This window comes from Athene noctua, chromosome 10 (assembly GCF_965140245.1).
Source record: "Athene noctua chromosome 10, bAthNoc1.hap1.1, whole genome shotgun sequence".
Lineage (NCBI taxonomy): Eukaryota > Metazoa > Chordata > Aves > Strigiformes > Strigidae > Athene > Athene noctua.
The window spans coordinates 1,562,434-1,575,971 of NC_134046.1; the positions used below are offsets into that span (position 1 = coordinate 1,562,434).

Genomic DNA, 13,538 nt, shown 5'->3' on the forward strand with positions numbered 1-13,538 from the left:
TTCAACCCGAGTCTCAGCAACCCAAATGATTTAATCCTGAAGAAGGCAGAAAAACGTAACAATTCCTGCTGCGTTTTTTTAATAATCGCTGCTGATGGTTTGAAGCAGCACTGGTCAAAACCCCTGCTGGTGTCAGGTCACTAGGATGAGATTTTGCTGCTGAAGTATATTTAGGAGCAGAAATCTCAGAGGAGCTCTGCAGAGTGTCATCTCTCGGCTTGCCCCAGCTCTGCCTCGCTTTGCTCTCGTTCCAGTTCCTGAGTCGCAGTTCCCTACGTTAATTTGGGAATCTCCTGTTGGGCTTTCTAGCCCTGCTTTGTGGCAGCAGCCCAACCTCCTGCTCTCCTGCCTGCTTCCAGAAATAGAACCGATGAATCATAGAAACCCACTGAGAAAAAGTGACTTCCCCGTCCCGCTCGCCCGCCCGATGTCCGGCTGGCAGCCCCGCGCTGCTCTCTGCTCCCCCTTTCCCCTCCGCCGCCGTCCCCGCTCCTCCTCCTCCTCCTCTCTCTGGCGTGTGGCTGGCACTGAGCTTTGTGTTGCTGGTGAGCTCCTGGCGAGGCAGCTGGTGGTTCCTGGGGGGACTCAGCCCCGCCGTTCTCGGCGGTTTGATGAGAGCTGTGCCGGTTTCTTGGGGTGGGAAACGTCCCTCCGGCAACCCGTCAGGAAAGCGCGCTGCCTGCCACTGCCGGGCCGCTGGGTCTGTGCCGCCAGCGCGGCCTGGTCCTGCGCCTCGGTGTGCTTTGGGGCTAAAAAGCTCTGATTTGGGGTGCTCGTGGTCCTGCTCTTACCGATCAGCTCGTAAAGCGAAGGTGCTGGGCGGCGTGGCCGTCTCCAGCAGCGGTGCGGCTGCATGCTCTGTGCTAGAGGCTCCCAGTGTTGGTAGCAGTGGGGGATTAGACCATGGGGAGGATTTCCAGGGCTGGTGGCTTCACGTTTTGGTTGTCTTCACACCCACAGGGCTTTGTGGCACCCGGCTTCGGTCTCAGCGTTGCTTGTACGCGTTGCCCAAACCTCCCTTGAGGCCGTGGCCGTGGCGGGGGCTGCCCTGGGGGGTGGAAGGGAGCGGGGTGGTGGCAGGCGGGCAGGGCTGGGCTCTGGCGGAGGTGGCCCGGTGCAGAGAGGGTTTGGAGGTGCTCTGGAAGCTTTGCCCAAACTGCCGGGCGCTCCAGGGCTGGGCTTGACCTGGGAAGAGAGAGGAAGAGATTTTGTGTTTGTTGGGAGCGGGAGAAGGGGGAAAAGTCTCTCCCTTCCCTCAGCCCCCTCCCTGGCTCTGTGACTTGGGAAGGGGACGGCAGAATTGAAGGGTGCTGCATGGGATGTCGGGGTACCGTACGGCCCAGCCGCTGCCTGGGTGACGAGGCAGCCCCCCAGGTTTGCGTGGGGCCTGGCTGGCGGGTCCCACAGCCCCGCTGAGAGCCGGCTGCCGAGCCGGCTGCCGAGCCCTGGGGTTGCCGTCCGGCACAGCCGGGCCGCAGGGCGGGTGCGGGCAGCTGCCCTCTGACGCCCTGCCCGGCCCAGGGTGCCGGCAGGGCCCCGCAGTCGCCGCCGGCCCTATTTCCTACTGCACCACTCCCTGGTGGGGATCTTCCCGCAGGTTATCCCGGCCTGAGTCAGAGATGGCGGCGATAAGGAGCGGGAGGCTCCGCTCCTCTTCCTCCTTCTCTTCCGAGCTGCTTATTTGCAGCGTCTGGGGCTGGGGACGGAGGGCTGAGCCCGTGGCCCGGCCGTGGGGGACGGAGGGCTGAGCCCATGTCCTGACCATGGGAGCGATGGCCCCACCCTGGGCCGGGGGGTTGTGATGGTGTTGGTGGGACAGGCCGTGTGCTGGTACCGGGGGTTTGTACAACCCCACGTTAGCCCAGGGGTGCCTGTGGAGGGGGTGAAGAAGACAGGAACGGGGTGTAACGGTGAGCAGACACGGAGAGCAGAGCTGCAGTAGCTGCCTGCGACCATCTCCTCCCTGCTGCCGGGGGGGGGGATTTTTAGCTGCTTTGGCTGCTCCTTGTTGGTTGATCCCCAGCCGTGGCACAGCAGCGTGCAGAGCTCTCCATCCTCCCTGCGTGTGCCCCCTCGTTCCTCTGGAGTCTCTCAAGCCGCCTGCCTGATGGCTGGCCTTGTGTTTCTTAATGCATATAAATGCCAGAAGGACGTGTTTCTCCTTGCCATGCCCGCTTGCTCCCCTCCTGTCCGCAGCCCTCCTGGGGTTTGTCAGGCAGGCAGGTGACAGAGATGGCAGGCAGCGTGCCAGGGCTCTTGGCTCTCCCAGCTCCTTTAAAAGGTGCTTTCGAGATTCCCCCGCTCCGTGCAGGGCCTCGGACCGTGCTTGCTGAAAACTGGGTTTTTGCACCCGCTCCCGGTGCCGTGGTGGAGCGGGACGGGGCAGTGGGCCAGGGGGCTCCTCTTGAGGCTTGTTAGCAGCCATCTCTGGCTAATGCTTCAGTGCTGTTGGTGGTCTTAAAAGCAGGTTGGGGCCAGCTACGCCCTGCCAAAGTGTTTGTGCGCGGGGATGTGCTGGTCTGGTCCAGCCAGTGGCTGCAGGCCCGCTCAGGCGTGGGGGCCTGGGTTGGTGTGAGGGCAGGGGGATGCCTCAGAGGGGGCTGCTGGGGCTGGGGGTTGAGGCTGGGGTGGTGGGACGAAGCACGTGGCTGGGACAGGCTGTGCATGGCAACGTGTGACCCGGCGAGGTTGTCCTTAGCGTCTCGCAGACTCCTGTGGCCCCTGCGCTGGGGACGTGTCTTCCTCCGGGGCAGGAGGTGGTGGGAGATGTTTTGTTAAGCTGCTAGAAAAGCGTGAAGCGGCAGAGTCTCTGCGGGGTGGGGTGGAGCAGGCTCGGCACCATGCAGGAAAGCTCCTAACGCCACTCTTCTTGTCTTTCTCCCTCTAGGGCTGACTGGAGTGGCTGTGCCCACGATGCCCTGAATGCCGAGCGCAGCAGAAGCAGAGGAGACTGTGTCCCGTTAGCTGCTGCTCCCTCCCTCCCTCATCCCTTTAGTTTGGGTTTGTTTCTATTTATTTTGTGGCTGGGTTTGGGCATGGCCTTGGCTGGGTGTGAGGCTGCTGCAATGTGGCTCCTTTGGCTCAAGCACCACTTGTCCATCAACGTTTGGACCTTGCTGCTCTTGGGGAGCACCTGGCTACCGCTGGCGGAAGGCAGCCCCAAGTCTCCCTTTAGGACATTCCCGGTTACAGACTGGAGCTTGACGCACTTGGTGGTCCACAACAAAACCGGGGAGGTCTACGTGGGGGCTGTCAATCGGATCTACAAGCTCTCCAATAACCTCACGCTGCTGCGGACCCACGTGACGGGGCCTGTGGAGGACAATGAGAAGTGTTACCCTCCACCCAGCGTTCAGTCCTGCCCGCACGGGCTGGTCACCACCAACAACGTGAACAAACTGCTTCTGGTGGACTACTCGGGGAACCGGCTGATCGCCTGTGGCAGTGCCTCCCAGGGTATTTGCCAGTTCCTGCGACTGGACGACCTCTTCAAGTTGGGTGAGCCCCACCACCGCAAGGAGCACTACCTCTCCAGCGTCAACGAGTCAGGCACCATGTCTGGGGTCATCATTGAGGTGCTGAATGGGCAGAACAAGCTCTTCATTGGGACGCCCATCGATGGGAAGTCGGAGTACTTCCCCACCCTCTCCAGCCGCAAGCTGATGGCCAACGAGGAGAACGCAGAGATGTTTGGCTTTGTCTACCAGGATGAGTTTGTCTCCTCCCAGCTCAAGATCCCTTCGGATACGCTCTCCAAGTTCCCCACCTTTGACATCTACTACATCTACAGCTTCAGCAGCGAGCAGTTTGTTTACTACCTGACCCTGCAGCTGGACACCCAGCTCACCTCGCCCGACTCCACTGGGGAGCAGTTTTTCACCTCCAAGATCGTCCGCCTCTGCGTGGATGACCCCAAGTTCTACTCCTACGTGGAGTTCCCCATCGGCTGCGTGCAGGACGGCATCGAGTACCGCCTGATCCAGGACGCCTACCTGACCAAGCCTGGCAAGGCTTTGGCCAAGTACCTGGGCATCTCGGAGCAGGAGGATATCCTCTTCACCATCTTCTCCCAGGGCCAGAAAAACAGGGTTAAGCCTCCCAAGGAGTCTGTGCTCTGCCTCTTCACGTTGAAGAAGATCAAGGATAAGATCAAGGAGCGTATCCAGTCGTGCTACAGAGGGGAAGGGAAACTCTCACTGCCCTGGCTCTTGAATAAGGAGCTGGGCTGCATCAACTCGGTAAGTTCCCGCTTGTCTCTACCCTAGCCAGGCTGTTCCTGGTGGTTCTCTCTGGCCGGACCTGGGCCGTGTTGTCCCAGTGGGAGGGCTGATGCAGCTCTGCCGATGGCACGGGGGAATTTGTGAGTGTCGTGTAACTTGGACCTTGGTGGTGGCCAAGGGTTGGAGACGGTGGGATGTGGGTGAGCCCCAACGGGGGAGCTCAGACCTGGCAGAGGGAGGCAGGGAGGTTGGTGGTCCCGGTAGAAGTTGGTGAGAGGCTCAGCACGGAGGGACCCCTTACTCCCCGTGGGGCGCTGGGGAGGAGGGCGGAGGGCACAAAGCGCCGTCAGCGAGGTGGGGTTTGAGCGTGGCCAGGACGAACTGTTGTGCGGAGGAGCTGGAGGTGGGTGCTGAGCAGTGATTCCCAGCCGAGGGAGCGCTCCCCGCTGTCCCCGGAGATGTGTCCTCCTGCCTGGGGCTCTCGTGGGCCCATCTGGCCCCTGCTTGTGGCTCAGCTGCTCTCTGTGGGGCCGACGGGCGGTGGGGAGTGGGGGAGCTCCCGCCTCCTTGGCTCTCTGGGTTTGTTTTCCAGCTGAACGATTACTGTAGCTGGATTTTTTTTCCAGGCAATGTTATAAATCACGAGCGGCCGCAGGGAGGCTCCGGCTCTGGGTGATGGGGAGATCTTCCACTGCTCATCACCAAGCTGGGCTGGGCAGTCCCCAGGCAGGGTCAGACACCTGAGAGAGGGCTTTTGGGGTGCCAGTGTGTGTGTTTGGGAGGGTTTGGTGGAGGTCTCGACACCCCTGCTATCGCCCACCTTCCCCCAGCCCCTCTTGCTGGTGCTCAGCACCCATCACCAAGCCCCCAGCCCTGCCCGAGCAGGATTTTGGGTGTCTGGTGGTGCAGGCAGGTGGGTAGGGGATCCCTGTGGAGCAGCCTTGCTTTTCCTCCCGCAGCTCCGGAGGAGACAGCTAACAGCTGCCTGACAAAGTAAAGGGTTTGCTGTCAAGAGCGCTGGGCTCGCAAATCAGATTTTGGCTTTGAACTAATTCAATTTTGCTGGAAAATGATGAAATCGTTACACTGCTGCCTGTTGGGTCGCGCAGCTGCTGGCTCTGGCGGCGAAGATGCTCTCGCTGCTTCTTCCTGCAGTCCCAGCTCGCCTCTCCCAGCGCCGTGCCCCCCGGCTTTGGGGAGGGGACTCTGCCCCCCTGCACTTTAGGGGTGGTTTCATGCACGGAGCGTCCTGGGACTGCTGCCTGGGATCCAGCCCTCACGAGCAGGTGGATCTCAAGGTGCTCTTTGGGCCCTGCGGACGTGGCTCTTGGGGAGTGGGAGGATGTGTGCCAGGACGGGGTGGCTCCTGCTTTTCAGTGGGTTGGGTTGGGGGGTGCCGCCCTCCCCCGGGGGAGCCAGGTGGTGGTTTCTGTCCCTGTCCTGCTCCGGCTGCCAAGTAGAGCCAGGAAAGGCATGACTGGATCATGAGTCAAGCCCTCAGCCCCTTGCTGTGCTGAGCACAAGCCAAACCAGACCCCGTGGAGCATGTAACTTCTTTCTGGCAGGAATTTCTGTGCCCCTAATAAAATGCAGCCACCTCTGGGGTGGGTCGTGGCAGTGACAGATCTCTCAGTGGTGAGGGCTGGCCAGAAAATAAAGGGCATTTTTTTTATTTGTAAGCAGGCAGAATGTAATTGCTCAAGTCAGTAGTTGCTTGGGATTTACACCCCGTCCACATGGAAAATGTCCCAGGAGCTCTCATGCTCCTCTCCTTCGCGGCAGCAAGGGGCTGAGGCTGGTCCATGCTGGAGGGAGGGGGCTTTGCCAACACCCCGCTCCCAGACCTCGAGCAGTGCGGGGCTGAGGGATGCTCATCCCCCAGCGCTGCAGGGCAGCTCAGATTCTCTGGAGCCGGAGCCAGGAGGAGAGGCCTCCAGGCTTGGCAGCCAGCTCTGGAGATGTTAGTGGTTCCTCCCCAGCGCTGGCGAGTGGAGAGAATTCCTGTCTCCTGTTTCTTTCTCTCCCCTTCTGGGATCCCGCAGTGGGAAGGGGAGCGGAGCCAGCTCGGGAGCAAGACCCTCGTGCCGGTGCTCTTGGACCCGAGCACGGATTTGCACGCGCAGCGAAGGGGGGACCCAGTCTGTTCCCCTGCGCCAGCCCTGTCACTCCTGAGCCCAGGCAGAGGTTTTGCAGCTCGTGGGGTTTCACTCAAGTGGGGTTCAGTGTGGCGTAGCCCAGCTTTTTGCTTCCCCAGTGCAGCGCAGGGACTGGAGGTCTGCTCAGGACATCCCAGAACAGGGGTACGAGGGGCTGCTGGAGCAGGTCTGGGGAAGGGCGGCGGGTTGGAGCTGGAGTAGACGTGTGGCAGCAGGGAGCTATTCGGGGTTCCCCGAGTCCTTGACCCCGGGCTGGCAGCGCGGGCAGAGCTGACAGGATGTGGGCAGCGGCTTTGCCTGGGCTGCCCCGGGGAGAAAATGAACTTTGAGTCCTTGGTGGGGTTTGCTGCCCAGCCTGGTGGCACAGGGCAGTGGTTGGTGACAAACTGGCCCAAAATGGACCAGGATGAGCCAGATCCTTGCCGGGGACAGCCAGAGAAATGCGGGTGTTAACGAACTGCACCGCCCTGGGATTGTCCCTGGGCAGCGATTAACTGCGGGGGGGAGCCTGGCAGTGGGCCCTGCCTCCTGCAACCCCCTCCCTGGCTCTTTGTGTCCCCCCACACCGCATCCTCCAGCCCCTGCAGGGGGCACAGGGCGATGGGGTGAGCCTGTAATGGTGTTAACTGGTGAGTTACTGGCTAATTAATAACACCGAGCGGCACAAGCCTCGCCTCTGCTGTCTGCTCCCTCATTGCTCCCCTAAGTGGGCTTGAAGGGAGGCAATGAGACAAGACATGTCAAGGAGACTCCCGCTCTCTCAGTGTGGGCCCGCGTTCCCCGCTCCTGCAGGCCACTTCCCCTGGGAAATTCGTATTTCCTGACCCTATTTTGGGGAGGCAGTGCTGGGAGAGAGGAGAAGACTGCCATGCTGTGGAGGTGGGGGCCTGGGGAGCAGAGGGAGCTGAGAGGAATGCCAAAAGAAAGCGCTGAAATAAAAACAAAAGCCAAAATAATTAAAAAAAAAAAAAGGAAAAAAACACCACAAAATAAACAGCCTCCCTGCTTGCAGTGCACTGAAGCCATGGTCCCTGTAAACACCCATGCAAATGGAGAGCAGGCAGGGCTCGAAACCTCCCGCAGATCCCAGCATCTGCAAGCTGAACCGCTGCAAGGTCACTGGCCCTGGCGTGCCGTGGTGCGTGTCGGTCCCTGCTGACACCGACCAGGGGCCAGCTGTCCCTCTGTCCCCCTGTCCTTCCGTCCCCCCATCCCTCCATCCCTCTGCCCCGCCTCTCCCCGCATCCCGCATCCGCCAGAGATGTGGGTCGGTGCCGTTATCCCCATACTGCTGCCCTTGGCCCGACCTCGCCGTGCTGCCTGCCTGCGCTTCCCTAACGAGGCAGTTTGCTGTTAATGAGCTAATTGTCGGCGTAATTATTTATCGAGGTGGTGTCGGCAGCGCAGCGGCGGCGGCGCCCGGCGCTCCTCATGGTCCCGGAGCGCAGCTGTATTTGTCGTTTCCCAGAGAGTTTGTTGAGACAAAGCAGAGAGGAGTAAACACCATAAACATCTCTCCTCTTGCATATTCAGCAGCCGAGGGGTTGGGGAAGCTGCAGACTGAGTGTGGAGAGAGCAGAATCTGCACCCAGGGGTTTAAATCCCTTCAGGGCACTGCCCCGAGCCCCTCTGCTGCTGGCGGCCGCCGGGAAGGTGCTGGGGCGCTCCACCGGCACGGAGGGGCTGTCGGGGCTGCAGAGGGTTTTTTATCCCACCAAATTGCCTGAAGGATCCCAGGTATCTGGATGGGAGCTGGGTATCAACTGGAAGCATCTCTTCCGTCTCGCTCCGAGGTTGGGGAGATAATTTTCTTGGATCTGCTGTTTTGAAATGTCTGGCCGGGTGGTGCAGAGGTGGCTGCTTAGCGGCGTGTGCTGGCTGAGGGGCAGGAGAGGACATTTGTGGTGTTCAGAGGACGGGTGGAGAGGTCTGAATTCCCCTTCCCCCCTTTTCCTGTGGTTGCAGAGGCACGTGGTCCTGTCTGGGGGATCCCCTCACGCCTGCCTGCAAGAGTTCCCCTAGTTTGGGGAAGGACGAGCAGAGGTCAGGCGGGGAAGGGAGCCGATTCAGCCGTGCTACCCCAGGCACCCAGCAAAACCAGAAGTTACCGCAACTGAGGAAGCGGCCCAGCATCCCCCGACTGCCCCGGGGAGGCCGAGGGCAACCGCCCGGCGTCATTCGTATGAGGAGCGGCTGAGGGAACTGGGGGGGTTCAGTCTGGAGAAGAGGAGGCTGAGGGGAGACCTCCTGGCCCTCTGCAACTCCCTGCCAGGAGGGGGCAGAGAGGGGGGATGAGTCTCTGGAGCCAAGGAGCCAGCGCCAGGCCCCGGGGGAATGGCCTCAAGCTGCCCAGGGCAGGGTCAGGCTGGCTCTGAGGAAGGATTTCTGTGCAGAAGGGGCTGTTGGGCGTTGGAATGGGCTGCCCAGGGCAGGGGGGAGTCCCCGGGATCCCTGGAGGGGTTGAAGAGTCGGGCTGAGCCAGCGCTGAGGGATCTGGGGGAGTTGGGAAGGGTCAGGGTGAGGTTCATGGTTGGGCTGAAGGAGCTGCAAGGGCTTTTCCATCCTGGATGATTCTCTGATTCTGTGATTCCCGCTCCTTCCCAGCTGGAAGGCTGGCACGGTGCTGAGTCCCCCTGTTCCAGCCACCACTGGGACCACTGGCCTTGGGGCCAGCGTGGCTGTGCAGCGAGGAGGGCGAGCAGCCTCCCCGTGGCTGCGGGAGCCTGAAGCCATCGGGGCTGTGAGTGCGTTGTGCTGGGGCACGGAAAAGCGCCGTGTTTTCCCTCCTCCCCGTGGGTGACTGCAGGGGGCTGCTGGGCTGGGCAGACCCTGGCTGTGTGGGGATTGTGGAGCTACGTCACAGAATCATCCCGGTTGGAAAAGCCCTTGCAGCTCCTCCAGTCCAACCATGAACCTCACCCTGACCCTTCCCAACTCCCCCAGATCCCTCAGCGCTGGGTCAACCCAAAACGTCCTGCCCTTGCGTACGTGGAGCTCGGGAGCTCGGCGTTTTCCCATATGCTTCACACACATGCTGTATGGATTTAAACCCCCTTGAGGACTGGCATGCATTTGGAGGACACTGCTTGCCAAAAAAATCTCTCTCCTCTTTAAATTTAAAGTTACGTAAGGAGCCTTGTGAAGCGGAAGAGTCCCCCGGCTGGAGCAGGCTGTCTCCAGGTCAGCAGTGTCTGCCTTGCCCCCCAACCTCCTGCACCCACCTCGCTGCCACCCGTGGGGTTTGGCCCGAGCCCCTCGCTGCGGGGATTGCTGGTGCTGTGTGACCACATGAGGCCATTGCCTAGTGTGGGACCTTTGAGAGGCCCATGTGCCCCCCGTGGCCAGGGTCAGGGTGACGTGGTGGGGATGCTCTAGGGAGGGGGCAAGTGCTGTGGAGCTGGGCCAGCTCCCCTGCCTGCATCCCGGCTTTCACAGGGAGTATTTTTCTGTCTTTGCCTTGCCTGTTGGTGTGACCGTCCTCGCTGGAGGTTCCGAGGGCAGAGAGGGGCCGGTGCAGCCCTACCTCTGCCTCTCCCTGGGCAGAGATTGTAAAAACTTCTCCCAGAGCTGTGGGCGAGCGCTGAACCGAGGAGGCAGCTGGCTGAGCCAGGCGCCTTGTCTGGGGCAAGGCAGCATGAAAAAAATGTGGGGATTTCCCCAGGACGTTCCTGCGGGAGGAGGCGCAGGGCGGCAGGTGGGTAGTGTGTTTGCTGGAGGCTCTGCTGTGTGGAGCGAGGCTCGCTCAGGAGCCCTGACCTGTTTGTCTTGGCATGGCCTTGGCTGGGAAGTGTTTTGTCTCTGGGGGAAGGCTGAGGTGCAGGATTCAGCCCCTCCTGCCTTACTGCCAAGCCGTTTTCTTTCTGAAGCTAGCGTGGGGGTGAGGAGGAGAGGGGGGGGGTGTGTGCTGGCACCCCACGTGTCTGGGATGGCAGCGGTGGGGATGGAGGGGGAGCGGGGATGCTGTGCTGGGTTTGTAAGTGCTGCTCGGTACGATGCAGAGGACCGAGAGCCTTGGCCTTGCTCTGCAAAGCTCGTTCAGACGCAGAGAGGGGCTGCGTGCCTTGGATGTGTCCCAAGCGCCTTACGTCAGCGTGTAGGGAATTTTAGGGAAGCATCAGCTCATCCCTTCTCTTGACTGGTGAGGTGGGGTGGCTGGGACAGGAGGGGCAAGGGATGGGGCTGCACTGGGGATGGGGTGGAGGTGGCTGGTGGCCATCTGGGAGGACCAGCATGTCAAGGCGTTGGCAAAAAGCTCACTCTCCTCTGTTTTCTTCCAACAGCCACTGCAGATCGACGACAATTTCTGTGGCCAGGATTTTAACCAGCCGCTGGGTGGTACAGTCACCATCGAGGGGACGCCGCTCTTTGTGGATAAGGAGGATGGGATGACCTCGGTGGCTGCCTACGACTACAGGGGACAGACCGTCGTCTTTGCGGGCACGCGGAGCGGGAAGATCAAAAAGGTAGGAAAGCCCTCGGGGAGGCTGACGGGGAGCCCTGACCGCTCGCGTCGCCGGCCCTTTGGGGGTACAGGCAGGGCTGTGCCTCTGTCACACCGTGACTCGATATATTGGGGGTGACGTGCAAGGGGCCAGCGAGGGGCAATTTCCCCTCGCTCCTCTCCGCCAACCGAATTTGCAAAACTTTTGGAAGGGTTGTAACCTAGGGAAGTTGAGTCCTGGCTGCTGGTGGATCAGAGCCCGTCCCGTTGTGTCTCAGGGCAGGTGGGTTTGTGCCGTCGCTGCCACGGGGCCGTGTCTGGGTCCGTGTGGCTTTGCCACTGCCCTGGGCAGAGGGGGGGTTCTGATGGCTCCGGCATGGGGGAGACTTCTCTTCCCGTACCCTGCCACGGCACAAAAGGCTGCTTGTTGGTGGCAAGTAGGAAATAGCTCCGTGTGTGCCTTTCTCTGCCTGCATCTCCACGGGGCACGGATTTCCTGTTATCATAACATCGTGCCTATAATTATAGCTGTACATGCCCTGTATAAACACAGCTTGCATTAACGGCATCCTCAGCCAGGGAGAGGCAGCGCAAAGGTCCTCGAATGGTCCCTGCCAAGGGCAGGAGGACCAGGGCTTGGCCGGGGAGTCTGGCCTGTTGCTCTGTGCCTTGCAAGGTGCACCAGCACCCTGTCCTAGGCACAGCACCCTGCATTTTTGCTGCTTCTCCTTCTCTGTACTGGTCAGGGTGCCCTAGAGGAGCCAGGGTGGCAGGAATCAGGAGCAGGATGGTGTGGTGGGTGATACTCCCTGTAGGTCCCAGTGTTCCCCCCCCGACCCCTGTGGCCCTGCCTCGTACCAGTGTGTTTAGGGGCAGGGGAACATGGGCCGCATGTGTTGGGGTGGGGGCAGGACGCTGGTGGTCCTCTCCAGCCCCACATTCTCTGCTTGGCTTCGTGCGGTCCTGGGCGGGGGGACACGGCGGCGCCAGGGCTGAGCAGGGCTGCGGGGAGCTGACAGAGGCAGCTCGTCCTCCCTTCCGGATCGATGAGGGATCCGCAGGGACTGGTGTCGCGTTGCTGGCGGCTTCTCCTGCCGCTGGGCTCCAGATGGGAGGTTTGAAATGGGGATGGGGAGGAAGGAGCATGTGGGAGGAGGGTTCACGCAGCCACAGGAACAGTGTTACACCTCTAGTTCCATATTTATCTAGAGGGGCTGGCAGTTGCTTTTTACACGGCCGATTTGTTTTTTCCTCTCCCTCCTTTTTTCAGTTTTTCTCTGGTCTTTGCACCTTCAGAGCCTCTTGCAAGTGGCGATCTAGGGTGGGTGTCTGGCCAGGGCGCGGGCTGCAAAGTCATGGCTGAGGCCAGGAGTGGAAGCCTGGGTGTGGTTTGAGCATCCTCCTCCTGCAGGGCTTTCCCCAGCTTGCTTTTTTGCTGGTTTCTAAACTCGATGCCCCAACGGGCTGCTCTGGTGCTCTGTCCCAGCAGATGACACAGAACAGGAGCTCCATGGGGGACGAAGAAGTGGGTCTCAGTCCTGCCCCAGTACAGGGATGCTGGGCAGGTTTTGTAGGCTCGTCCTGCCTGAAGCCCCTAAAACCCCCGAGGTCTCAGCGTGGAGAGCACTTCACAGGCTCTGAGCCTTGCGCTGCCAGGTCCCCCCCTTGTCCCTTGCTGTGACCTTGGGGTGGGCAGCCCAGCCTTTCTGCGGCAGCCCCTGCCTGGCCTGCCCGGCAAAGCGCTGCCTCAGCAGCTACCCGATCCTGCTGCCTGGCTGCCGGCGGGGCCAGAGGGAGGGGAGGGCTCCCCCCTGCCTGGGGACCGTGAGAGGGGGGCTGCTGACCTGTCCCCGAGTGGTGCCAATGTGTCCCCTGGCAGGGGTGCAGCAGCGTGGCTGAAGTGGTTCCCCAGGCAGAGGGTGGAGGGGGGGTGCATCCCTCAGCAGGAGTTTCAATCCTTCTGCTTTTAAGCCATCATCATCATTTCCCATTCCCTTGGCAAGCACCTGTGATAGGCTTGGCGCAGCCTGGTGGCTTCTGCGCTCTCCTGCTGGTCCCCCTGCTCTTGCCGGCACCCCCGGCATCTCCTGTAGGGAAGGGGGGCTGAGCTGACAGCTGGGTGCTCCCCTCCCCATCCCCAGGAGCCCTGTAGTGGCTGCTGCTCCACTGGGGGCACCGATCTCGCCATCTGGGCCAGGGTAAGGTCAGGGCAGAGTCACTGCTGTGTCTGGATTTTCCTTGGATGGCAGCTCCCATGCCCAGCATTTGTCCAGGCTGTTGTGTGCAGACAGAGCCTCCCTTTGTCCCCCCCCAAAAAAAGCCACGCGAGCCTCTGGCTGTGCTGCAGCCTCTCCCCGGCCCTGCCGCCAACAGTTGCTGCCACGGGGCTGGGGTGCTGGGCAGCACCTGCTGCCGCCGCAGCTGCGGGGAGACCCTGATTTCAGGGGGAGTGGAAGGACGAGATTGCAAACAATGTCAGATTTGCAAAACTGGCTGCAGGATGGGGGCTGCAGGCTGGGATGGGAAGACACTGGGGGGGCATGGAGATACAGGACCCCTGGGATGCAGAATCTGAGAATCATCCCGGTTGGAAAAGCCCTTGCAGCTCCCCCAGCCCAACCTTGACCCTCCCCCTGACCCTTCCCAACTCCCCCAGATCCCTCAGCGCTGGCTCAGCCCGACTCTTCAACCCCTCCAGGGATCCCGGGGACTCCCCCCTGC

General features: G+C 61.2%; 1 protein-coding gene across 1 annotated transcript in view; it reads left to right on the forward strand.

The window, feature by feature from the left end:
* PLXNA1 (plexin A1) overlaps positions 1-13,538 on the forward strand; it is a 128,138-nt gene that overhangs the window by 11,562 nt on the left and 103,038 nt on the right. Inside the window, exons 2-3 of the mRNA XM_074914616.1 lie at positions 2,888-4,238; positions 10,657-10,839. Coding sequence (XP_074770717.1) covers positions 2,888-4,238; positions 10,657-10,839 — 1,534 coding nt within the window. The remainder of the gene's footprint in view (positions 1-2,887; positions 4,239-10,656; positions 10,840-13,538) is intronic.